The 25,928-nt window shown below is 33.9% G+C and overlaps 2 protein-coding genes across 2 annotated transcripts; one reads left to right on the top strand and one right to left on the bottom strand.

Annotated features, from left to right (window-relative positions):
* Nucleotides 1–6,727: 6,727 nt before the first annotated feature.
* Nucleotides 6,728–9,432, top strand: LOC112521799 (transcription factor bHLH62-like). Its single transcript, XM_025130790.1, has 8 exons — nt 6,728–7,754; nt 7,856–8,053; nt 8,175–8,240; nt 8,339–8,407; nt 8,508–8,579; nt 8,698–8,898; nt 9,180–9,258; nt 9,335–9,432. The coding sequence occupies exons 1-8, from the start codon at nt 6,873–6,875 to the stop codon at nt 9,355–9,357; spliced, it is 1,590 nt and encodes a 529-aa protein (XP_024986558.1). The 5' UTR covers nt 6,728–6,872; the 3' UTR covers nt 9,358–9,432.
* Nucleotides 9,433–16,674: 7,242 nt separating this feature from the next.
* Nucleotides 16,675–24,354, bottom strand: LOC112521848 (kinesin-like protein KIN-12A). Its single transcript, XM_025130840.1, has 18 exons — nt 24,031–24,354; nt 23,754–23,891; nt 23,571–23,654; nt 23,332–23,457; nt 23,166–23,225; nt 22,938–23,084; nt 21,715–21,810; nt 21,413–21,555; nt 21,173–21,322; nt 20,914–21,043; nt 20,601–20,826; nt 20,358–20,390; nt 20,052–20,249; nt 19,645–19,973; nt 19,473–19,571; nt 19,246–19,398; nt 18,352–19,152; nt 16,675–17,094 (listed from the first exon to the last, which is right to left on the bottom strand). Exons 1-18 carry the CDS (start codon nt 24,352–24,354, stop codon nt 16,849–16,851), a joined length of 3,483 nt encoding a protein of 1,160 aa, XP_024986608.1. The 3' UTR covers nt 16,675–16,848.
* Between the last annotated feature and the right edge of the window lie 1,574 nt (nt 24,355–25,928).

The raw sequence follows: 25,928 nt of genomic DNA, 5'->3' as shown, positions 1-25,928 counted from the left end.
CCGACTAATCCCAGGACAACCACCTGCTTTGTAGATAGCCCGGAGTAACCGCATTTGAACATTTGTGGCCACAAGAGGATTTTTATTTCTCCTTTGATTTAAACCTGAGATCTTCTGATACTTTTGACCTTTGGAGCCAAGCTCAAACCAATCAGACACCACATTTGTGGTTTGATTTAATTTTAACTAGGATTGGGTACGATGAGAATGAAAGTTACGCTGAGAAAGATGAGAAAATATCTTGACCATCAAATCATACCTAATTGAAGATCTAACACTGATGAGATTCATCAAGATGGACTGGATCAATTACCCAGAGAATCACAGTTCATAGAGTGGAGGTTGAATTAAAAGTGATCAAAAGGTCCATATCCTGTATTACATTTTCACCTTAACTCCTATTCTCATATAAGCTTTTTTTTCATTTTAATTATATTTTTATAAATTATCATTGTATATGTTCTGTTTAAAATTTTAATTATTAATTATAACTTGTGTAAAAAATCAAATACCGAATAAAAGAATTGGTTCGAAGTTGCCGTTAGAAAGGCATTTTGTGTTCTCACTGCAGGAAATCGGCTTGGATTTGATTTTTTCACTGCTGGAAATGAGCTTCGGTCTTGGTTTCTTCGTTCTCTTTACTGCTACGTTTTAGATTCCGTAATCAATTTTAGCCTCCCGATTCGTTGCCGCCTTATTTTACTTTTCTCCTTCGTTTTTGCTCCCCTCTTTTTTTCTGAAGTATATAATATTTATATACGGTAAAATATAACAAATAAACTTATACACCCTTCTCACATTTAGTGAGGTTTAAACTTTTGATCTCCTAAAATACTAAAGACTCACAGACCGCTAGAACAAAAACCATTTGATGTTTTTATGGTAGAATTTATTTCCATCTCCTCTTATACTTTTGTATTTTTATGGTATTAATACAATTTATTGGCTTTCTGCCTTTAAAAAAATTCAAAAAAGATGGACCCCACCTACAACTCCTCTAGATTCCTTTTCCCCCTAATTTTTGAACCCTTTAGATTTGTTTTTATCCCTTCTAACCTTTTCTTTTCCTTTTTATTTATAAAAATATTATATATATATATATATATTTTAAATTAAATTATAATAATTTTTAATTGTATATTACAATCCCTTAATTACATACAAATATTTTAACATGACATCTAACATGTATAATTTATATATGCACGGGTAGATTTAGGGGTTGTTTACCTAAATGCTTATTTGGTAAGCGCTTAACGTAAAAAGTCAACAATATAATTTATTTTATCGGGTAAAATTGTAGTACATTAAAACATATTTATGTAACGATTTACCTGGTAAACGCTTACGCGGGTAAGAGTCATCACTCTCACTTACCGGATAATACTGTCCATCATTATCATCGCTCTTACCGGGTAAGATTCTTGCCCCTTGACAAGTTCATTCGGTGAGGAAAATTGCTCAGTAAGTACTTACCATGTAAGCGTTTAATAAACGACCCCTTAATTATTTGATAGAAATCTTTTTCTAGATTTTACTTAATAATATTAATTAAGAATTAAATATTATTTTATATTATATGCAGACTAATGAGGCTGTTTGGCAATTGCTGAATGGTTCGATGCATAATGATTAAGAGGCTCTCATGATATAATAAAAAATGAAATATAATTGTTTACAATGAAATTATGGTGTTGAATGGTTAAGGAATGTTCATGATACAAAATCATTCAGAGACTTTTAGAACCATTAAGAAATATATTTTTTTTTTGCCAAACAAGATTTACCTTTTAACGATTCAAAATTTGTCTTTTAATTGAATTATTAAGAGGTAAACAAATAACCCATAATATTTTATTAAAAAGAGAAGAAGGAAAATAATAGAGTGAAATTTAGGGTTTGAAATTTGGGGTTAATGATTGAAGAGACATTAAGACAAAGAGTGACAGTAGAGTACTGGTAACAGAGTGTTCAACCCAACTTCCTTCCCCTACTTTTTAATACTCTATTAATTCCTCTCTAATTATTCTCTACACTATAGCTTTATATATATATATATATATATACATATATATATACATATGTATATATATATATACATATATATATATATATAAAGCTATATATGTATATACATATATATGTGTATATGTATGTATGTATATTATATGTATATATATATATACATATATATATATATATAAAGCTATATATGTATATACATATATATGTGTATATGTATGTATGTATATTATATGTATATATATATATACATATATATATATATATAAAGCTATATATGTATATACATATATATGTGTATATGTATGTATGTATATTAATTCATAAACATTCATCTGTACAGTATGCATAGATACATACAAGTAGTTGAAGTTGTTTTTGGTTTTTATGCACTTATACATATAAGATAAATTACTCACAAATTACTTATATATACATGTACATACCCGGTTACCATAGTGTTCCTTATTTTTCATCTTTTTCGATTTTCCCTAAACCTGACAATACACACACACACTATATATATATATATATATTAAAAAAAGACGAGTTATGGTTATTTTGAATTTTTTTAGGAGGTATAACCAATTAAGGATATTGTATAAGCTTTTAAAGCTTACAACCTCCCCGATCTTCTAGCAAATTATTTTTAATTACATTTTATAAATTTATAATTAATGATTTGATTTATTATATATCCCTTACTTTTTCATTTTTTATTTTACACCCTTATCATATTAACATAAATAATCACATATGAATTAAAATGTATTTAAAAAATGCGTTTTTTTTACAAATTATACTACTATAATCGTCTCGTCAATGCCTTCAAATTTCACTAAAAAAACATTAAATATGTAAGAAAAATCAAATATCACGTTACAAAAATGCGTATCGACCTATGCATGCCACAAGCTTTAACGTCATGTCACAACAGGGAAACCAAAAAAGAGATATCGAAGTAGTTTTGATGATTCAAGAATGTTATTACTTGAATTCGAAGCTCGTAGTTACTTCGACTAGATGAATCGTAGTAAACGAATAACTAAGTCATAGTTCGTTGGTTGAGTGTATCATTAACCATTTTTTTTTTGCCACGAGGAACGTATCATGAAACTCCACCGGGCGGCTTGCTTAAATGCCCAGTTTTTCTATGTCGTCAACTCGACGTCGTCGTCACTACCTTTTTCCGTTCTCTTCTGCCCCCCCCCCTCTCTCTCTCTACACACACACGTATAAATACGCACACAAACTATGCCAACTAACCTAGAAAATCCTACTCGAAAATAAGGATTTTGACAATTATATGAAAATTTAGAGCATCTCCAACATCTATGATAAAATACATATTTTCGAGATTTACAAGCTTTTTTTTTCTTTCTAAAATAGAATATTTAAAATAAATATATAACATAGTTGTTGGAAATGCTTTTAATCTCTACTTTAAATAATACTAGAAGACTACTCGCGCAATGCAGCGAGACACATCTCGATTTTAATGTTCTATTTTATTATGTCTCTATCGATGTTAAAATACGATTTTATGTGTTTTTAAGAAAACAATAATGATTTTATTTTTAAATAAAATATAAATTTGAAGATATCTTAGAAATTTGAAAAAAATATATATAAATTTAATATCAAATCAACTATTTAAAAGTTCTCATTTTTATGTAGTTTCTTTAATTTATTTTTTTTATTATAATTTAATTTAATTTTAATAATGAAATAATTTATTTTTGATTTAATAATATAACATTTTATAAAGATAATAATTAAGTATTCKGTTAGAACTCAATGATTATCYTAATTATATTTTAGATTTTTTATATTTAAAATGAGATGTYTATCATGTATTTGATTATGTTTATCTGCAGTTAGTTATACGAATCCAGATATAGAGCTTTAATAAGTTGTACTTACGCACAATCTACTTGCAATCTTGAGTTTTAAGTAATATGCATAAATAAACGGTACTTTACGCTTAAAAAATGGGTTTTAGGAGTTTTTATCAAATGCTTTATAATATAGTATAGAAAATAATTGTTTTCTAGTAAAATCCTATCACTTATGCGAAATATATTATAGCATATGTAATTGAACTATTGTCTTTGTATTATTTTGTTGCTTAAAAAAGTAATTTCTACGCTTAGACACTGGATTCAAAATGTCGTGTCTTTCGTGTTAGTGATCTTCAATTGGACCCGTCCTAATGGGCTAGACGAGATCGATTTTGGATCCGATAGTGATGCCATTGGGTTGAACTCGACAAGATAAAAGACCAAAGAGGATTAGACCAAACCAGACAGGACTCGGATCGGTCCATGACCAGGCTAGACTGTTAATTCGAAGTCGGCCCATGTCTTAAGTATTCTTTCAAGGGTTTAAAGGACAACTGTTTCTATACACACAACATTATTAATTGTTTTTTTTAAGTATTTGCATACGACAAATGCAACAAATAAACTCACATACCATATTCACAGTTGGTGATGTTTGCACTCCTGTCCTTCTAAAAGTCCAAAAACCCATATTCCGATCCGATAAGCCAAACGCTCTTTGGTTAATTTGTAGTTTTCTAACGATATGTTTGTATACAAAAGTTTTTTTTTTTATCAAGAAAGTATTTGTCATGTTAATTTAATTACTATCAAATATTTGAAAAGATAATCTATATGACATTTTAAATGATGGTCATAGATCTATGTGGGACCCGTAAAACGATTTGGGTCGTATCTGTTTATGAGTTTATGAATCGGTTACAAAATTCAAAATATTATGTGTGGCCTTTAAAGGAAAGAAATGTTATTCGGGGTAAAAAAAACATCATTTCTCTAAACTTCAATTAGTTAAACTTCTAAAACGCCAAAAAAAGAACAATAAATTAAAATAATCAGACTTTGAAGCAATCTACTGATATAACTTAAAAGTTATTTTAGTTCAAAATGGGCATGTGATATAAAAATTGAGGCTCGGTTTTCTTTTCTTCTCATTTTTCCTATTCAACAAGTATTAGCAGATGTCATTACATGTATGCATCAGATGAACGAAATCCTCACTGAACTTTATTTTCCATCATAAAGGGTTTGAATAGAGCGGATTCTGTAGGTTGTAAGAGATGAGAATCGGTCTGTCCAACGAAGTTCTTGTACGTTCGAGTTTGTTTATGGCATGAAACAACTCACAGCATTGGTATTGCTTATTAATACGTTACAGAAAATCCTACTTACATTCATTTGGTTTTATTTATACTGCCAAAACAAAGCCATGACCGGACTAAAAGGGGGTTCATACTATCAGTCATTTTCTGTATGGAGTGTGCTTTTTTTTATTAACCTGGATATCCAACCCGCTATGCGAGCCGACTAATCCCAGGGCGACTACATGTTTTGCAGATAGCCCGAAGTCCCCGCATTTGAACCTTCGTGGCCACAAGGGGATTTTTATTTCTTCTTAGATTTGAACCCGAGACCTCCTGGTACTTTTGACATTTGGAGTCAAGCTCAAACCAATCAGCAAAAAGAAAGAAAAAACCTTTGTTGAAATTACGACCGAAACTAAATCAAATCTTGAAGAACGATATTCTAATAGTTTCCAACCCCACGAAGACAGAAGATGTCGGTGTTAAATTAACAGGTAAATCACATAATTAAACTTGAGATAATAATATTTAAATAATATAATTATCGAATATAAATAATAGATTTATCTTCTGCTCTTAATACCCGCACATTAGGCATCATCTCAATCAAGTGGTTCATCACTCATGACACATTTGAAGCAACGTCCCCATATCAAATAAAATCACGAAAAGAAACCATGATGGCTTATTTGAATGTAAATTCGTAATGAATCAAGGATCAAATCTTGTGAAATGTTTAATGATTTAGAACAGATGGAAGTTGAATTTGTACAGTGTAATATTGTAAAGAAAGTTATATCATATCTTAGAATTAAATTCAGATACGGGCAATGTCTGTTAGCAACTTACTGAGTTTAATAAGACTCGCAACTTATTTGATCAGTTATACATAACTGTTCGATAATGAGTTAATGATATAGAAAGTAACTTGTTCAGAATGTGTCCAAACCTTCCCCTACTAATTTAAAACACGTTCATTCCATTTATGAAAAAACCTCTTTCAAAATAAAAGTCTTCCTTATTGTATATACAAACAGATTATTATTACAAGATTTAGGAGGTGTTTGGAATTACTTATTTGAAACAAATTATGCTTTTCTATAAAATCGCTTATTAACTTATTATAAGTAAGAAGAGTTTTAACTTCTTCAAAAACTCTTTTTTACCGGTTTGATATCAATATAATTTGTTTATCCAAACACTCAGAAATACTTATTATCGATATCACACCGAAATAAATCAATAAATTATTTTTATAAGTAATCTCAAACACCCCTGAATAGAAAATCAACTAAAACGAACGAACTTTTGCATGTAAGAAACCCTAAGGTCAAATTGAACATTCTTTTTCATTTTTAACGTTTATCTTCACTTTTTTTTCCTCTTATCTTTTTTCTTTATGCTTTTATGTTATTACCCATCTCTCGACTCACAACTGCCCTCTCTCTCTCTCTCTCTCTCTCTCTCTCTCTCTCTCACACACACACACACACACACACTCACTCTCTCTCTCTCTCACACACTCTCTCTCACACACACACCCCTACACCCCCTTTATCTTTCACACACTTGAGTGAATTCCAAGAACCGAAAAAGATTATCAATTCCTCTTAGTTTCAATCTTTCTTACTTAATTGTTCAAGAACAAGACACCCAATTGGAGGTTTACCAAGAAAGTGTTAACCCCATTTTGTATTTCAATTCAATTATGGAAAAAGAGAAAACTTTCACCAATGGTGGAAATGGAATCCCCCAACCCTGGAATTCCATCTTTGGAATGGAAATTCAAGGCAGTGAGCTGAATTGTAGCACAGACCGACTCCGGAATTGCTATTTCAACCCGAATTGCGAGAATTCAATGGACCAGAGGGATCTTTTTGAGTCTGCCTTGAGTTCAATTGTCTCGTCGCCGGCGAATTCCCACACCGGAATCCCAATTTCCGGCGGCGGCGGCGGCGAGAGCATTGTTCTCCGGGAACTGATTGGTAGACTAGGAAGCATTTGCAATTCCGGCGAGATTTCACCACAATCTCGCATTAATGGAAACCATAGTAACAACACTTCTTGTTACGATACTCCTTTGAGTTCACCACCACAGCTCAACCTGTCAATAACAGAAAATCAGATTCCAGGGGATTTACCAATTCCAGGGAACCACCAATTACCACTATCTCCATTCCCTACAGATCCTGTATTTGTTGAAAGAGCAGCAAGATTCTCAAGTTTTGGTGGCAAGAATTTTGGGCTGAAAGAAACTGAATTCCCTCATGTAGTGGAATCAGCAAAGATGTCAAGAGTCTCAAGTAGCCAATCTTTCAAGAATGGGTCTCAATTCATGGGAATTCCAGACGACAAGGATAGAATTGGAGTTTCTGATAAGAAGTTCAGCAGGCTAGCAATGTCCTCCACTCAAGAAAACATAGAATTTGGTGATTCCATGGAGGAATCATCAGTTTCTGAACAAATCCCAGGTGGGGAAACTGGCATGAAAAGCCAGAGTACTAACACTAATGGAAGAAAGAGAAAGGGGATTCCAAAGGGAAAGGGAAAAGAAACTCCATCCAGTACTATCTATGCAAAAGATGACAAGGTCAGTTAAGTCAATTCATCCCCTTCTGTTCCTTCTAATCATCCCATTTTTCCAATTGTTTCAACAGACTGTTAAAGATTAAAGAAACATTTCCATTGCAGGTTGTGGCAGAACTTGAAAAGGAAGAATCAAATGCAAAAAGAAGCAAGTCAGATGAACAAGAAAAGGGAATGGAAAAGGGAGAAGGGAATCAGAAACAAACAAAGGGAAATCCAAAGCCATCAGAGCCACCAAAGGATTACATTCATGTTAGAGCCAAAAGGGGTCAAGCTACTGATAGTCATAGTCTTGCAGAAAGAGTATGCTAATAATATTCATTCATCTTGGTTCACTTTCTAAAATTAGAAAGATTAGTGAAACATCTAATGATATAATCACAAACCCAACTCACATTTCTTCCCTTTTTTTTGATAAATTTAGGTCAGAAGAGAGAAAATCAGTGAGAGGATGAAGTTTCTTCAAGATCTTGTTCCTGGTTGTAACAAAGTAAGCATAAAGTTTCCATTTTTATTCAGTTCTTGAAGCCAAGATTGAAGCATTTAGTCTTTGAGGTTGTAATTTGAGATGGGGTTTTGATTTTAAAGGTCACAGGAAAAGCTGTTATGCTTGATGAGATTATAAACTATGTACAGGCATTGCAACGGCAAGTCGAGGTAATTAAAGATTGATTTAATAGATTAAATTCTTAAACCATGGTCAAAATATATGTTAATTTGTTCTGAAAGCTTGTTTTCGGGTTCTTTTTCCTTACAGTTCTTATCGATGAAATTGGCAACTGTTAGTCCGAGGATGGATGCCACCATGGAAGCACTTCTATCTAAAGATGTAAGCTTTCCTTGCCTGTTTTCATTGAATCTTTGGGACCATGAAAGATTAACTTGAATTGGGTGTATCTCTTTTTGTTTTAGTTTGAATTTGGGAGTAAATTTTGTGCAATTTTCAGTTGTTTCGGTCTCGGGTGTCTGTGCCAACCAGCATGAACCCTTTTGAGAACTCAACACAGCCATTCCCATATGGATTCCAATCTCAGAATAATGGCATAGTTCTTGATGGATCAGAGAATCAATTTTCCATGAACCCTTTAATGGCGGCAATGCATCGCAATTCAATCGTGAAGCCATCGCCCGTTGATGGATTTGCCGAGGTAAATTAGTTTCCCAATATTTCTATATATATATATATATATACAGAGAGAGAGAGAGGGAGAGAGAGAGAGAGAGAGATAGGGGGTTCTGGGAAAACCCCAAAAAATGGAAAACCGAAGAAAACTTCAGTAACTATTCATTTGTATGATATGCACATGTGAATATATGTAATTGAAACTATTTCTTGGTTTTTATGCATATTATAGACATGTGCATATCGAACAAATTGCTTACATGGCAAGGTTTTTGATCAAGAATGCTTATTAAATGGAAATTACAGGCTTCAACATTCTGGGAAAATGATCTTCAAAGTGTTGTGAAGATGGCATTAGGCCAGGATCAGCCACAAAGCTTTCATGGTGAGTTGACTCTTTCTGAAGTTTGACTTTTTGTGACTTAAAAAGTCAAATTAACTTATGTATGAGCTTTTTACAGGTCAAATGAAAGTTGAACAATGAGCCCATGATACCAAATTTCCTTTTTAACATAAATGAGGCCCCAATTAAGAGGCATCTTTAATTCTGTATAGAGAGAGAGAGAGGAAGAAGACACATTGATGGTTTCTTCAAGAAATTGATTGTATAATCTTAGACTAATTTCAAGAATATGGTCGTGGCGGTAGGCGGCGGCGGTGGTGGCGGTGGTGGTGGGTGGCGGCTGTGGGTGGTGGGGTGATGGCACATTGTAAAATCTATAACTAGTAAGATGTTGTAACATGGTAAGGAAAATATTGTAGGGTTTGATGAGAGAGAAGAAAAAAAGGAGCTTTTTGCTTCAACCTTTTTTTCATATTTTTCTTACCATTTTGATATATTTAATCATTAATTTTCTTGATTCATTTCCGAATTTCGCTTGATTACTTCTGTTTAATACGTTTATAAACCGTTTAATACACACACACACATATATATATATATATATATATATATATATATATATGCATTTGTTTAGTCCTCTCGGCTTTTTTTTTTATCTCACACAAATAACATATGGCTTCAAATAAAGGTTTATAATCAGTGAATTTTCGTCACCCATTTTGTTAAAGAATACAAAAAACGAACCATCAGACCCCATATGGTACTATGGCACTTGTAGAATTGTAGCCAAAAGTTTCATAATACGTTTAAAAAGAATTTTATCATCGAAACACCTAAAATACATATCAATGATAAATAAAACAGATACGAAACGCTGAACATAAAGATTGGTAACGAATAAATGGACAAAAGCAATCATGTTTCTTAGGTTTCTAGTCTTTTCAAGAAACTTTTAGGTTTTATCAAGATTTCTTTAAAGATTTTGCACATACAATTTCAAGATTGCATTTTGATAATTGCTTCAACTTTCTTGGCCAAACAAAAAAAGGGAAAAGAAAAAGAAAGATTTCTTTAAATTATTGATGGTGATTTAATTTGTAGAAATGTCATAATAATCGATTATAAGCGAGTTTGTTTTAATGATAACGTCTTTGATTTTTTTTGATAAGGAGGGGGGAGACCCCTCCAGATCAAGCAAAAAACACTAAAAAGCCCTCGGGTGGGGGCAAAACCACAACCACTAGAAAAAACCAAGGAACCCCGAGAGAAGCATTCGGGTGGGGGCGAAACCACAACCACCAGGAAAAGCCAAGAAGCCCCAAGAGAAAGGAGAGAAAAAAGAAACGAACCAACCACAAGGGAAGGCCCAGGCAGGCAAAACCTGGGCAAGCAACGGGGAAACAAGAGAGGAAGGAAAAGGGGCCTAAAACAGGCACACCCTAACGTCTTTGATTTAGTAACATTGAACCAGATATCTTTAGATTCACACAAGTGATTGAACCTTTCAGATAAAATTTAACAGTTTTGCTTTAAAATAACAGAAAATGTTTCAAGAAACAAAGTGTACAAGTTTTATCTGCTCAAATGTAGTTTTTTAAATCTTTTTAAAACGTAAACATAATTAGGTGTTTGTGGGGACATTAAACAGTGAAGTTTGTCTGGTTTTGAATAAGAATGATGGGTGATGTGAACAAACCAGATGGGTATATGCAATAATGAGTTGTATCATACAAGATATTCGGTATAAGTTTGAATCTGGTAATGAATCATTTAGTATACTTCATTAATGCTTTCAAGATGTTGATGGGAATTCATAATTTCTGGTCGTTAGAATTTGTCGGGTTATAATCCATCTCATCAATAAATGAGGAGTTGAAAACTAGAGATACGAATGAAACATATATTAAATAGGGTCCATCACATGTGAATCACAACTTGTATCAACCTTATCTTAGCCCCGTATTTCCCTCCAGTTTGTCATGTTTCTGACTTAACATTTATACCTGCGTATTATTGTACAGTAACAAGTAACTTATTATACCGTAATATTTTCTAACTTATAAAGCAGTTTTAACTCAGCCTGCAAATTAAACAGCTGATATCGACATTTCACTGGTGTAAAAAAAAAATACAATCACGAATATGTACTAGCAAGTAGCAAGTAAGCTTAGACTTTGTACCTAAAAGTTGTACCACTAGTGCAAATGTAAAGTACATTCTAAGGCAATTTATGGCAATTCATGATGATTGTTAACAACAAAAAGTGAAACCAACTATCACAAACCTACCCAATCATTTTTCCATTCACACGCCGTTTCCAAACATGGGTTTTTTTTTCCCAGACCTGAAATGCTTCGTTCTTTAACATGGTACAGCCTGAAAAGCAGGATGTACAAATGCTTATAGCAGTATATGTTTGAATCTGATGATTGAAAGAGGTTACTACTGAGTGATTGAATGGTTTTTTTTTGTTGGTTTTAGGTCATTTACTTTGTTTGATGAAGCAAAAGATGAAGTATGGTACAAGGGAATGTAATTAGGGGATAAGGGTTCTTTGTGGAATAGTTGGGGTTGGCCCCCTATTGAGTAATTATCCACCAAATAGTGGTTGAGCCAACTTTCTTGAACATTGACATTGACTTCACATTGTTTTAGAAGGTGATTTATTTGGTGCAAATAGTAAGGAAACATGTCATTCAACTTCAATCCACCCCTCTTTAATGGTTTTTAATCAATAAGACATAAACAGTATTCGGTAACAGATTCTCATGTTTATTGAGAATTGCTGACTTTTGATCTGTTGTGTCTATTGAGAAGTACTGATTGTTGATCTGAATAGATATTACGTTTTTTCTTTTGATTAACATGATAAGTGAACTGTAGCTTTTTTGTTGTTAGAAAGAGTTATGAAAGTGATTGTGATATTAGATTATGATTCATCAATTTTCTTTATTAAAGAATCAATTTAAAGACTTCATTTATAGTCACACACTTTCATTAAACAACATCACTCCAAAAGTTACATATGTTTTTATAGGGTTGGGTTCACGTGTGACAAAACTGTTTTATGAGACACGTGGGACAAGTTTTTTACACTTGAAACTTTACAGCAAAACGTTGTGAAAGTAAAAAAAAAAAGTTTGAGCCTTCACAGMGAAAACACCGTGAAGGTTACCTTCACAGCATTTTGCTGTGAAGTTTCAAGTGTGAAAAACTTGTCTCACGTGTCTCACGAAAACAGTTTTGTCTCACATGATCCCAAGTCTGCTTTTATATGTGTATATATAGTGAGAGGTTTAACGAAAAGGCTAATATCGAGGAAATGTTTATATGTGAATAATTGAAATTTTTTATCTGAAAATACATATGCATTTTTAGACAAAACTTTTTCAAAAAATTTCAATGATTTAAAGGTGAACCATCTCTTAACCTTTCTCTTTTTAAGTTCTCACAATAATTAGTCTTTTATTTGACATTTTTCAGAATGTTAATTTATGATGAGAAGGCAAATGAAAATGAACAATTTGAATGAAAAAGTAACGTACTTTAATTTGATTCTTATTTTGGGTAACGTAATTTCAAAACTTTTATTTTGGTACCTAAGATGTAAAGTTTTAAACATTTAACTACTCGGGTAACCAGTTGAAGTATTAACCGGTTACCATGTTGATGTGACGAGTGATGAGATGAAATTGAGTTGAATAGCAAATAATACTGAGTTGGATACCACATCACTTGTCATATCAGCATGGTAACAAGTTAATACTTCAACCGGTTATCCGAGCACTTAAATATATAAAATTTTACATCTTATGTACTAAAATGAAAGTTTTGAAAGTACGTTATCCAAAATAAAAATAAAGTTAAAATACGTTACTTTTTCATTTAAATTAACATTCTGAAAAATGTCAAAATAACATCACATTTTATGCTTAAAAGTAATGAAAAATGTAAATTGAAACAATCATAGTTTTTATGTTTAACCGAAAGTTACTTATTTTGATTTACTTTAAGCATTTTCTTACAAATAAAAGGGAATGTATGGTTAAAAAGTGAATCTCCCTTTTACCATTCCTTTCATAAAAGAAAGAAAACAAAGGGTACAAAGTTATAATCATAGTAACAAAAGAAAAATAGAGGGTACACAGTTGTAATCATATTAAAAATGGTAACTTTTAGCAGTAAAAACTTGTGCCATTTATTTACTTATTGACATATTTCCAATCATTTACTAGTAACATAAAAGCAAAAATCTAGGGGTCGTTTACCAAACTTTTAGTGGGTAAGCGTTTCCAAGGTATCACTTACCTAATCAGGTGAACATGACGATAATCGAGAATCTTACCTGGTAAAAAACATAGCAAAAATCGAGAATCTTATCCAATAAACGTTTATCGGATAAAAATTGTTAAATAAAAATCCATTTAAATGGTTGCAAATGTTACCCAAAAAGGTACTTATTGCTGATAAACACTTGGTAAAACACCCCTTAGTCCCATGACTTTTAAGTGGTAATGAAAAGAGTAAGTTACAGATTTCGTCCCTCTGGTTTCATATTAGTTTAGAAGAATATTTTTGAATCCTACATTATTTTTAAAAAAGAAATTTTTTTTTTTTACAAAAATGACTAAAATACCCCTAATCTAACGAAAGAATTTAACTGAGTGAAACCAAAGAGAGGAAAATTATAATTTACTCCAATGAAAAGGTTTTAACTACTTTAACAAGTCCATTGGTACGTACAAAATGATACTTCCTCATCCCAAAATAACTGTCTACGTTATTATTATAATTTGTCCTCAAATAAGTGTCTTTTTCAAAAGTCAATGTTTATCTGTCAATAATCATTCATCTGGACGGTATACATATATGCATACAAGTAATTGAAGTTGTTTCTTGATTACGTGCATACCAAACAAATTGCTTACAAGTTACTTGTATGTCCAAGTGCGTATTGTTCAGACGAACGGTTACTATGTGTTATTCAGTTTTTCATTCTCTACGATTTTCCCATAAACCTGACGCTTTAAAAACAGAATTCTAAAAGAGAGTCTGCATTTCTAAACTTATAAATCTAAACATTATAGAATAATTGATAAGAAGAGAATAGAAGGTAGGAAAGGAATAGTGATGTTAGGGGGGGGCATTGATGGGAGAGATGTTTGTTTGTGGGGTTCATTAGTATGAGTTATGATTAGGGAAGAGGGGCCAGTAACCAGGCTGTCACCAATTACACTCTTTGCCCCTTCAACTTTATGTCTCTTTCTTCCCACCCTAACAAAGCTTTTACTTGGGTTGGTATATCATGTTTCATTAGGTTTACAACTAACATCCATTCTGTTTCACCAGATTTCCATTACATTCCCTCTTTCCTTTCATTCAAATCTTCCATTACAGTTGAGGGAAGAAACCAGGGAGGGACTGATTGGTAAATTCACATATTAGATTCAAAGCCTAATCTGTAATAACACTATTACATTGCAAGTTACTGTTCTAGCACCAATCTGGTCCACTATAACTACAGTCTACAGATCAGAGGGGTGATAACCCTCAACCTGCAACTGCTCCTAATCAGAGAGAACTGGAGTGTTAGAGAGTCTCACGTCAGTTAGACTTAGGCCAATTCTTTTCAATATATGTTGGATCCTCTTTCTCTCTCCTAAAGGGCACTTTTAGGTAGTGTTTGGTATGTAGATAGGACTGAACTGGAGAGGACAAGAGAACATGCTAGACTACACACGTTGTCTATCTGGTGTTTGGCACGATTAAAGGACCGGACAAGTTGCCCCTAAATGTTGTTTGATTATTTTATATGGAAATGCTACACCGTCAAAGAGAACGGACATGTTAGAGTTTCATATCTGTTAGACTTGAACAATTTCTTTTCAGTATCGTTGTGTTCTCGAGTTTCTTTTACGAAGGAAAGGAAGGGAAAGGGAAGGAATGAAAGTGAGAGAATTAATAAAAATTTAAAATATTTATAAAATTACATATATACCCATCAATTACATTCCATTATAAAATAAATAAGGTTATATTTGTAAAAATGACATCTTTTATTTCCTCTCTCTCCCCCTCAAGATTCAAGAATATGAATTTTCTTTCCTTCCTTTCTTTCCCTTCGGTCTCAACTCTCAAGAACACATAAAAAGGAGCTTTTTTTCTCCTTTCTCTTCTTTTCTTTTCCTTTCCTTCCGTTTCTTTTCTTTTCTTTCCATCCAAAATTCGAGAACATAGCGTAAATGTCGGAGCCTCTTCTCTCTCCCCTATAGGGCACTTTTAGATACAACGGAACTGGACAAGACAAGAGAACAATATTGGATTGGAATCATTGGATAGGACTACACTAGACAAGTTGTCTATCTGGTGTTTGGCATGAGTAGGACATGACCAGACAAGTTGCCCCTAAATGTTGTTTTAATGATTTTATATGGTGGTTACCCATGGTGGTGGAGGAGGAGGTGGTCGCTAGAGTGGTGGCTAGTGGTCAACTGTGGTTGTGGATGATGTGGAAATGGTGGATAGTATCAAAGTCAAGGTCTACCACTCTAGGAACTCAATCCTATCTCTCTACTAAATGACACTTTTGGAGAGTAATCTACTAGGATTCCACATATTCTCACAAAAAGCGCGGTTGGCCAAACACTTGGGTTCAACCAAGCTAATAATTCTGTTCAAGATAGTTTCCCACTTGTAATACCTTCTTCCCATATCTAATTCCAATCAAAATGTTTTCAAGTTGTCCCCATCATGGCCCATTCCCTGTCTTGGTGTTCTTATTAAATCCTCCAATTTTCGTAGAAAGAAAAATAAAGAAAGAAATAAGAGAAAAAGAAGGGTTATCTATCTCCTTTGGATAATGTATGGCTAGGACTGTTATCTCCTTTGTTGTTTTCCTATCCTCTGGTCCAGTATTATGTATACCCCCTTAGTGGTCCACAAGTAGGAAGATATAAATATGAGAGAAGACAAGACCACAAGCTACTTGTTTAATGGTCTACACTGACATGAAGGAGACTCACCAGACAACAGGATTCAGGAGGGCTCCAAAGATGGTACTTGTGAACTCCCTGTCTATGCCTTCTCTTTTTCAAATTATACACAAAGAAGCAGTAGACCATGATCTACTTGAAGATTTCCCCTATCTTATTGACACCAAAGGCCAAACAAAAATAAATGATCCAAGATTGTAAATTTTGAAATTCTAATTATGAGATCCAAAGACCCTTTGGTCTCTATATAACTTGGGCCCTACAGGTTACATCCCTTATCTATTGTTCCAAAATGAGATCATCATTAGAGAGAAGAAACTGAAGTGTGGGCAACTGAGAGGATAGAATGAAATACAAATATTATAAATTATAAATAATTAAATGAATAAAAACAAGGCTAGAGATTATTGGGAAGATGGTTTCGAAAAAAATAATTCATCCAGCTTCTTATGGTGCAAAAATTTCAAACGGGATACAAGGGAGGAGAGGAAGACATATAAAGTGGTCTTCTCTGTATGTGAGAACCACCAGGAAAAGGCTTGATAAAAGACATGGCCTTAAAAGCTTATATCATATTGCTATTTATACATAACAAGAATTTCTATCAGTACATACAAATCTGGATATTGAATATTCGTACCTATATGTTGCATCTGTCGTATCCAGAAAACCAAGAAGAGGGTTCTGGTAGTGTGGTAAACTCTTCTTTGTCGATATTATAGAATTCGTCTCTGGGTTGCTGGTCAAATGTGATGTTTGACTCATCTCCATCATATATTGGCATATCATAAACCGGGGGCGGTGTCTCATTCTTTTGTTTTTTCTTTAGTCTTTCAATCTGTTTATAAGCATTCTCTGTTTCTTGTTCAGCATCTCTAGCTCGTGTCTGCATATGTTAAAATGTATCAGTGTGCCAAATCTACAATCAGTGACTAGACTAAAGAGACACCATTATGAAATATCACAAAACGATGCACGAGCAGGGTAACGTTGACAAAGAAAGGCAAACGCTTGAATTCAGTTGCAACAGTGATTTAAACTTAACAATTCTGTCACTATAACGGGCTCTGGGTGATAACAAATTCTGAGGAAAATATTAAAAACTTAACATCTAAAAGTAATGATGAACTATATAGAATTGCTTATAGCAACAAACATGGAATTATTTTATCAAAAGTACTATATAGCACGCACTATTTTATGCTGGCCACTGCACTATAATCTAACTACGCAACATGCAGAATATATTTTGTTAAAAGCCACCTTTTCCATAAAAAATCAAACGTATGGGAGATTAAAAGTAGATTCAGTGGAAGAGCTTTATGATACAGAAAAACTTGTTGATATTCATAGATAGCACATTCATTGATATTTAAGACAATGGCTATACAACGTAATCTTAGGGGCTGTTTGGTTCATGCTGGGGGATAAAAATGGGAATGAATTTTCATTCCCCCAGTTTAATCTGGAATGAAAATTTGGGCTTATGGGGGAATGAGCCCATTATATTATATAATAGCAAACAATTTCTTTTATTTTCATTCCTATTGATTACTGTTTAATACCTCTAACCAAACACCCCCTTAGTTTAACAAATTTCCCAAAATAAGAAATGTTGTAATTTTTATGGGACATTCCGAAATGGAAACGTTGTAGTTTATATAGGAACAAGGGACAAAATCAATGCTATCGAACTCTCAATATCCTAGTTTATTTTATTACATCTTTACAAATTAGTGAAAATAAGAATTATTTCACTATCATCCTACCATAAATCATCACAAAGCATTAATATTATCTATGATTCATATGAAAAGCATGTGTAGTTCATGAAGTTGGGAGATTTTGTTTCCTATGAATGGCAAAAATTCATCCTAGGTAAGGTGAAAGAAACAGTAGTGACGCATCATGCATATGGATCAAACTGCCATCTCCAAAAAGCAATTAACAGGAGGAGTTGACCGGTATGTGCATTGGATATATTCAGTGATTATTCAACTACATATAGACTTATAGAAGTTTCAACTTAACATTTCAAGCAGCTCAGATGAGAAATACAAGAAAACAAGAAGAGTGTCGATAATGCAACCACAAATAAACATTAGAGTGATAACTACAAAGGCACAAACAATAGGGAACTCACCTCTGCAGCAGCAACAGCTTCTTCTGCTTCTTTGAGTCGGACAAGTAATTCACCAGCAGCCTGGACAGCTTCAGCAGTATCTCTTAGTTGGGCCTGAAGCCCTTTATTCTCATCCTTAAAATGTCGTCTCTCCTTTTCTCTTTCCACCTTTAGGGCTGAAATTTCTGCAGCAAGGGCATTTATAAATTTGGATTCAGCGCCCCTTACTCCAGCTCGAGTAGCTGCTTTCTTAACATCTTCAATCCCATCTTGAATTCTGCGCTGCCTAATAAGCATGTTAATATGTCTCTCCTCTAGATCAGCATACTGTTCAAGCATGCGCGCATGACCCTCCATGGCCATTTGCATAGCTTCCTTCAGCTCTTCTGAACATTTTTTCTCTATATCAAGTTCCTGCTTTTGCTTTTCAGCAAGCAACCGGCTAGCTTCGAGTTCACATTTCAACTCTTCTGCAAGAGAAATCCATTTGCTCTCTGCTTCAATGAATTTGATTCTCTCTGATTCAAATCTCTGTTCAGCACTCTCCACAGTTGATTCTGGAATAGTGCTTAAAGATGGAGCTCCATCGGATTCACACGGATAGGTTATTTGCAAGACGGTACTCTGCTTTTGAGACAACTTAGGCGAACAATCTATATAAGATTGAAGTTGGGTCCTTAGATCTTGAATCTCTTCCAACAACACATCCCTCTCCCCCATATCATGGAAGTTCTTGTAACGTTCCAATTCATCTTGTACATTTCTTAACTCGGTTTCTGTCCTTAAAATTTCTGGATGATTTTCATATTTTTCCTTCAGAATCTGTATTACATGCAGGAAAAGAAGCATAAAAAAGAGTAGTAAATGGGTTGAGCATAGAAATTTGACAAGATAACTAAGAAATGAAATGCATACCTTATGCTCATTTGCTAAAGACGTCAATTCTTCATCAACGAATTCCTCAGCAGACAAAACACCATCCATCAATTTCTCAAGACGAGCAATTTTGTCTTCCTGCAATTGCCCAATGATTGAACTGCACTCCCGTTCATGTTTATACTGTTGCACCTGTGATGGCATGAAGGTGGTCAAATAATGAAAGTTAATTATATATTGGCAATGAGCAACAGAAACAAGCATACCAGACGATTAAGTTGCATAATTTCAAAGTTTTGCCTGGTGCAGAACTCTTCTAGTGCCATTTCTCTCCTTATAGCTCCGGCCAAGACCTTTTCTACTACCTGCAGGAATGTCATACGTGAATAAGAGCAGAAATGAAATGAATACATGCAAAACTTTCTGTAGAAATCGTACTTTTGGAACTAGCTGCCTAGATTTATCGACCAACTGTGAGTCATCAACAGGAACCAACTGCAGATTTGAACCATCATTCCCATCTTCTACTACTTCTGAGCTTTTGCACTTGCAGTTGCTGCACAAAAACGGAATGGGCTTCTCTTCTGCTAACTCTTTCTCTTGAGAAAGAGTTTGCACACCAACATCTTTTCTAATCGATGTTGGTTCACAGCTTACAGGTTTGTAAGAAAACCTGAATGATGAACGTCCCAGAGCAGAACTTTTGCGATGTTTATCAATTACTTCAAGACCACGATGGAGACTGGCCGCCAAACGGTCGGTTTGAGCAAAAGCACTAATGCTTTTCGAGGGCTTCGCATGGGAAAACATAATAGCTTCGGATATATTGTTCGCAAGCTCATTCTGAGAAGCATCCAATGTCGAGGAAGTCCTCAAACTCTTTCTATTGCTGCTAGTAACTCTTGGTGAAACACTTGGAGTTGGAGATTTCAGGACTAGGGTTACTTCGGATGGTACTATCATTAGATTAGGAGTAACACGGTCCCCCAAATCATTTGAAGAAGATGTGTCGTTTCCAGCATCATCCATAGAAACGTCATTTGCTGATTCTGGGGGTGGGCACACAGGGATGCATTCCTGTTCTTTGTTCAACAAATTGGTAGTGGATGGATAACTTGCATCATTGGCCTTCCCTAAAGAATCTTCATCACAATGGACTGAGATTTCTTCATCATCTCCAGCAACTCTTATAGAGTGACTGGCTGTATTGATCTTAGAGCAGTCTGACCCTCTCTTATCAATATCACCACTTTGAACCACTGTAACTTCACCCTTGTCAATTAGTTCAGACATCTCTTCTTTCATATTGACATCTGCATCAGAATCTTTGTTGTTAATTATTCTACTTCCAGACATGTTTAACTTAAAATCACTAGTTAAGGTTCCATATCTACCTGTGTCCATATTGTTGTATGCTTCAGTGGCTGCTGAAAGAACTTGCTCAGCTTCCTGAACGATTTCCATTTCTTCATCCATATCATCGTCCATTTGATGTAACATCATTGGACGATTGAGGCTAAATTTCAGAAGATTCAAGCTTCTACGAGCATTCCACCCTGTTGAATAGCCTGTACTTGGGTCAGCTTGGTTGCCATTTGCCTTCATACGCAGCAGTTCATCCTGTTAAATACCATTTCCAGTTAATCTCTGTATCACAAAATTGCAAGCTACGAAAGGTATCTGAATGAGAAAGAATGGAAAATGTACCTTAAGTTGTCTTATCACTTCACGTAGTGTATTCACATCATCCTGCATTTGCTCATTAACAACTGCCTTGTTCTTAATAGCCTTGGCACGCTGGGCAAATCTCAATGTACTAAAAGTCTCGCTCTTACAGCTGTACCATCAATTCTTAAATATCAGTCCAAGTTAAAGCACAAATGTGTTTATGAAGTCAAAAGTCAAAACACAGAGAATTAGAAGTATCAAGAAAAAAAACAACTTGGGGAGGAAATTATCATGTTACCTTTGTGCTGGAGAGATGGCACAGACCATAGCAAGTTTTGCATTACCACCAAGAGATTCCTGCAACAAAAACGTCAATTTTGAATCTCTGTAAGGGATATGCCTTTGCTTTCCTGTTTGTGAAACCTCCGCTAGAATGTTTATCAAGTTTCTGCAAATCCAACACATAAATGAAACCAATCATAAATATAGATTCAAATTTAGAAATAGAAATGAAATAAACTTTAATCAAATATCATACCCGAGCTGTGAAAGTGATCGATTAATATTCCCAGCTTCTTTTAAGCGCTCTCCAGCTGCACCAGTTAACTTTTGTCTCTCTGACCCAGCAAGGTCAACAAGATTTATTCGACTAGTTTTGAAGCTACTCAGACCGTCCATGCTCTATAGAATTTGAATTTTTGATTTGTAGAAATCAGAAAACAAGATATAATTAGCTTGCGGTCCCTAGACCCTAATATAAAGTATCAACAAGCTTTTGTCATGTATACCACAAAAGCAAATAATTTGAAATTTTACCCTCTCCATCCAGAATCTTATTACCTTGCATCGTGATTCAACAACACAAGTAAAAACACTGTGAGACCGAGAACTCTCCAAATTTATACTTGTAGCTCCTATCCTCCTGTTTGACAACCCCTGCATAGAACTTCATACTAAGAAAGACATAAAACAGAGACAAAGTAAAAAATCTGGACACAAACGTTTTGTGATGACTGCAGCACTTGTCAAATGGCAACCAATCAATGTTAAGACAAATCACCCAAAAAGCACAAGGTTACATAGTTGCACAAAATAAACCATTACTCCACTCATCTAGGAAACCAATAGGTTAGGATTGGTTCAAGAACACCAGAGGCAGAAAGGCATAAAAGAATAAGAATTGGCTTCTTCTTCTGTTTGTCATGCTGCTTCAGTTGTATTATCACAGGTATTCATCCCAATAAAACCCTTGATTGTTACATTGTTAGTTGTACTTTTTACATATTAAAAACAGTTGTTATCTCCATAGCGTCCACTAACATCATCCAATGAAATCAAAAAAAGATATCCAATCAATAGAAAAAAATAATAGCAAGTAGAAAAGCTGCCCAAACTTTCAGCGTCCCTTTCCCAGTGCGGTTAATATTGAATTCAACATATATAAAACTTTTACATGTTGCATGATATCATAACTATATGCCAATTAATGAATACTAAAAGATTATGGATGAAAGAACAAGGTACGATTTCTATAAGAGTTTCAATTTCATTCGCTTTTCAGACTCAAAAACATTATATAGTGCCATTGTTCCTTTTGTCTTTGTTGGCTAGTTTAGAAACTGGGATACAACTACAAGTTTCATAGATGATCTGATAATGTGACCAATCCATGCTATAGATGGAGGTCCTGCTTTTGCAGAATCTTTCTAAAATAAACTGTACAACTTGCTTTTCATCTGGATAGCCCTTTAAAGGCCATGGTTTCATTTATATAAATAAGATAAAATTCAGATTATGTTTATAACATGTTAGAATATATAAACTAACAGCAAAAAACTGTATAGTTAATCTCCAACCCTGGTTTGGTTAAATGCACTATTCTCCTGCAATTGGCAAACTACGGAAGCAATAGACATGTATATATACATATAGCCTCTCACTGGTATGCCATGTCCCATTATATTGCTTTCGATGTCAACTATAGTCATCGAACAACTAGGAACTTGACATTGGACCAATACTGTGACATTTTTTCATAAAACAAGAGAGTAGGGTATTAAAACCTTTTTCAGAAGCTGCTTCACATCCTTTATAGTGCTAACAGACTCCTCAGTCAAATTTTCAACATAGACACCAGTTTTGGTATCTTCTCTTATATGAAGATTTCCTTGAGCTGGATTCAACAAATCAGTAATTTGTTCATTGTAGATCTGTAAATACAATATTTCGGAATTAGGATAACTGTAACAGCAGAAGTTCAACAGTCCATGATAAATAAACTATCATCTTACCTCGAGAAAAGAACAGCGGCACTGATACATGAGTTGCTTGTCAGCATGTTTACTTTGCTCCTGTTCGAATTTGCAATTAACATGTGAGTAGACTGACAAATGAACATTAAGGCACTTCAATATAGACTAGACAGATGAAACCAAGAGATGACATGCAAAATCTCACCTCAGTAATGCGAAAAAATAGTTGTTCAAAAACACGTGGTGTCAACCCTTGTTGATCACTAGATAACTCCTCTTCCAACAATGCATTGGCTGGCCCCCATATTGTGTAAGTCTTTCCACTCCCAGTCTACTCAAATTTTATTCATGGTGCATAATATATATAAATAGCCATGAATAACATCGTAAAATTGTTATATACTTATATTCATAGTCACTATACAAGAAAAGCCAAATTCATACCTGCCCGTATGCAAATACAGAACTGTTGAATCCAGAAAGACAATTTTCAACAAGGGGAGCTCCTACAAGCTGGAATATATCTACCTGAATAGACAAATGGAATGCAACAGAAAATAAATAACAATTTCATCAATGTTAAAAGTCTATTTATTTCATATAAACTTAAAAGATACAAAAACTTGCCTGAGTTGAGGCTCCATCTGCCACAGAATCAAAAGTAAATGGTTGCCCAACTATAGACAATGATTCACCAGATGTCTTCTGGACTATCATTTCCCCCTCTTCTTCATTCTTGTTTGCTGGCCGCATTCGCACAATAACCTAATTTGAACCAGATCACAGTAAATTAAAATAAATTCCTTACCATTATACCAATCCAGCTGATGTCTATTATATAAAGTTCCCCAATTTTAGTATTCGGAAAAAAAGAAAAAGAAAAGATCACGTCAAATGGACTCACCTTGACTCCTGTATCAGAAGATCCAGCAACACCATTTTCAAGAGGAAAATCGTTACTAAGCTTCCGTTTGAGAGGGTTTGACGGAGGAGGTCTTGGTGGGAGGGGGGATTTCAATTTACCAGCGGCGACGGGAGAGGGTTTACCTGTGAAAGATGGTGACGAATCTGGAATAGCGTTGATATCAGAAGGTGGAGCATTTTCTTTAGAAGATTTCTGCTTTCTACTAGAAGATTTAGTCTGCTTAATCGAACTAGGGTTTGATGGTGGAGTATCAACAGAATTCTCTCTCAAGATCGGGTTTCTTGGTTGCATAAAATGCTTCATTTTTTCAAAACCCTTGTTCAGAGTAGAGATCGAGAGAGTGATGGAGAGAGAATTAGGGTTCCAACGGACAATGTAGCGAGAGAATATGAGAATGAGATGTAGCCGTTGGAAAGGGGTGATTTGGGCGGATGGATGATTTCAAATCAAATTGGGGATCCATGAAGTTCCATTTATTGTTTTTCCCCTTGAAATATGAGTTAAGTCAAAACTTACCCCTCTAGTTTGATGTATACATAGAAACCACCCTTAAACTTAAATAATCTTTCGTTTTAAAATAAATGCCAACATTTTATTTCCTTTAAGAATAAATGCATTATTTCATTAATGAGATATCTTTTATAAATTCAACTATTAATCAGTGGTAGATTCAGAATTTTTGTTTGGTGGGGGCACCTTTAAAGTAGAATAAATGCCTGCAACGTCATCTGATGTATCTGTAGCTTGATTCTACTGTTTCGAGGTATTTTTAAAGCTGATTTTGAAGGATTTTTTAGTTTTTTGTCGATTCTGAGGGATTTTTTTCATGACTTTTGGTTGATTTCAAAAGACTTATTTGGTATTTTTGTTGATTTCGATGTACTTTTTTTGTTGGTGGGGGCAAAGGCGGGAAAATTACCGAGAGAACTGTGGTAGAAAGTTTTAAAAAAAAAATTGTTTTTTTAACCTATGTAACAGAGAAGAAAAATATTAGTGGGACCCATTCCCCACCTTTTGGATACTGAATCAACCCTTGACATTAGTACAAACCAATTAATTAATGTATTTATAAAAAATGATGAGAGTTTATTTATTACGAGTTAGATATTTATGAAAGATTATCAAATTTTTTTATTATGATCAACATTTTATATTATGAAATAATCGAGATACATTGAATCAAATACTTATTACACTAAATGCACGGATAAGATTAATTTATATGGTTTGTCCTAATGGTTGGTTTTGCAAATGAAAATGGATATCCAGCCCGTTATGCGAGCGGACAAATCTCATGGCGACCACATGCTTTATGTGTAGTCGTGAGTTACCGCATTTGAACTTTCGTGGTCATAAGGGTATTTTTATTCCTCGTTGGATTTGAATTTGGGACTTTCAGACACTTTTAACCTTTAAAGTCCAAGCTCAAACAAATCAAACACATGTTGTAGTTGAAACCACTTCTTATTGCATATGTAATATCTCCAATCCAAATGTAATCTTTCACTATTTTTGGTGAAAGTCTTCATTATTTTGAAGCATATCAAACAAAAAATTCCCTAAAATATATATATATATATATATATATATATTGAGGAGCGATCAAATGAAAATCATTCCAATTTGTAAAAACCGTAAAAACTACTCTCATCCATCGTTAATCTTATGAAATTTTTTCATGAAATTGTTAATCTTGTGAAATTGTTTCATATAATATTTTTTTTGATGAAGTTGTTTCATATGTGGTTATGAAATTGTTTCATATACTACTTAATGAAGTTTTAATGAAACTGTTTCATGTATTTCTCTAAAATTAAAATAATAAAGATGATAATATTCATGATTAACACCCTCCACAATAAAAATGGTTAATCAAC

The sequence above is a fragment of the Cynara cardunculus genome, assembly GCF_001531365.2.
Source record: "Cynara cardunculus var. scolymus isolate 2C chromosome LG 11, CcrdV1, whole genome shotgun sequence".
NCBI lineage: Eukaryota > Viridiplantae > Streptophyta > Magnoliopsida > Asterales > Asteraceae > Cynara > Cynara cardunculus.
Note: the sequence above shows the minus strand (reverse complement) of the source record. Positions and strands in the feature narration are given on the sequence as shown.

What these genes read in the sequence shown, in the direction of transcription:
- LOC112521799 (XM_025130790.1), top strand. Translation starts at nt 6,873, where the DNA reads ATGGAAAAAGAGAAAACTTTCACCAATGGTGGAAATGGAATCCCCCAA. An exon ending in TCTATGCAAAAGATGACAAG is followed by an intron (nt 7,755 to 7,855) that starts GTCAGTTAAGTC and finishes TTTCCATTGCAG; the next exon opens with GTTGTGGCAGAACTTGAAAA. An exon ending in AAGCACTTCTATCTAAAGAT is followed by an intron (nt 8,580 to 8,697) that starts GTAAGCTTTCCT and finishes TGCAATTTTCAG; the next exon opens with TTGTTTCGGTCTCGGGTGTC.
- LOC112521848 (XM_025130840.1), bottom strand. Translation starts at nt 24,354, where the DNA reads ATGAAGCATTTTATGCAACCAAGAAACCCGATCTTGAGAGAGAATTCT. An exon ending in TGAAGCAGCTTCTGAAAAAG is followed by an intron (nt 21,811 to 22,937) that starts GTTTTAATACCC and finishes AGTTCTATGCAG; the next exon opens with GGGTTGTCAAACAGGAGGAT. An exon ending in CTTTAGCAAATGAGCATAAG is followed by an intron (nt 19,153 to 19,245) that starts GTATGCATTTCA and finishes CATGTAATACAG; the next exon opens with ATTCTGAAGGAAAAATATGA.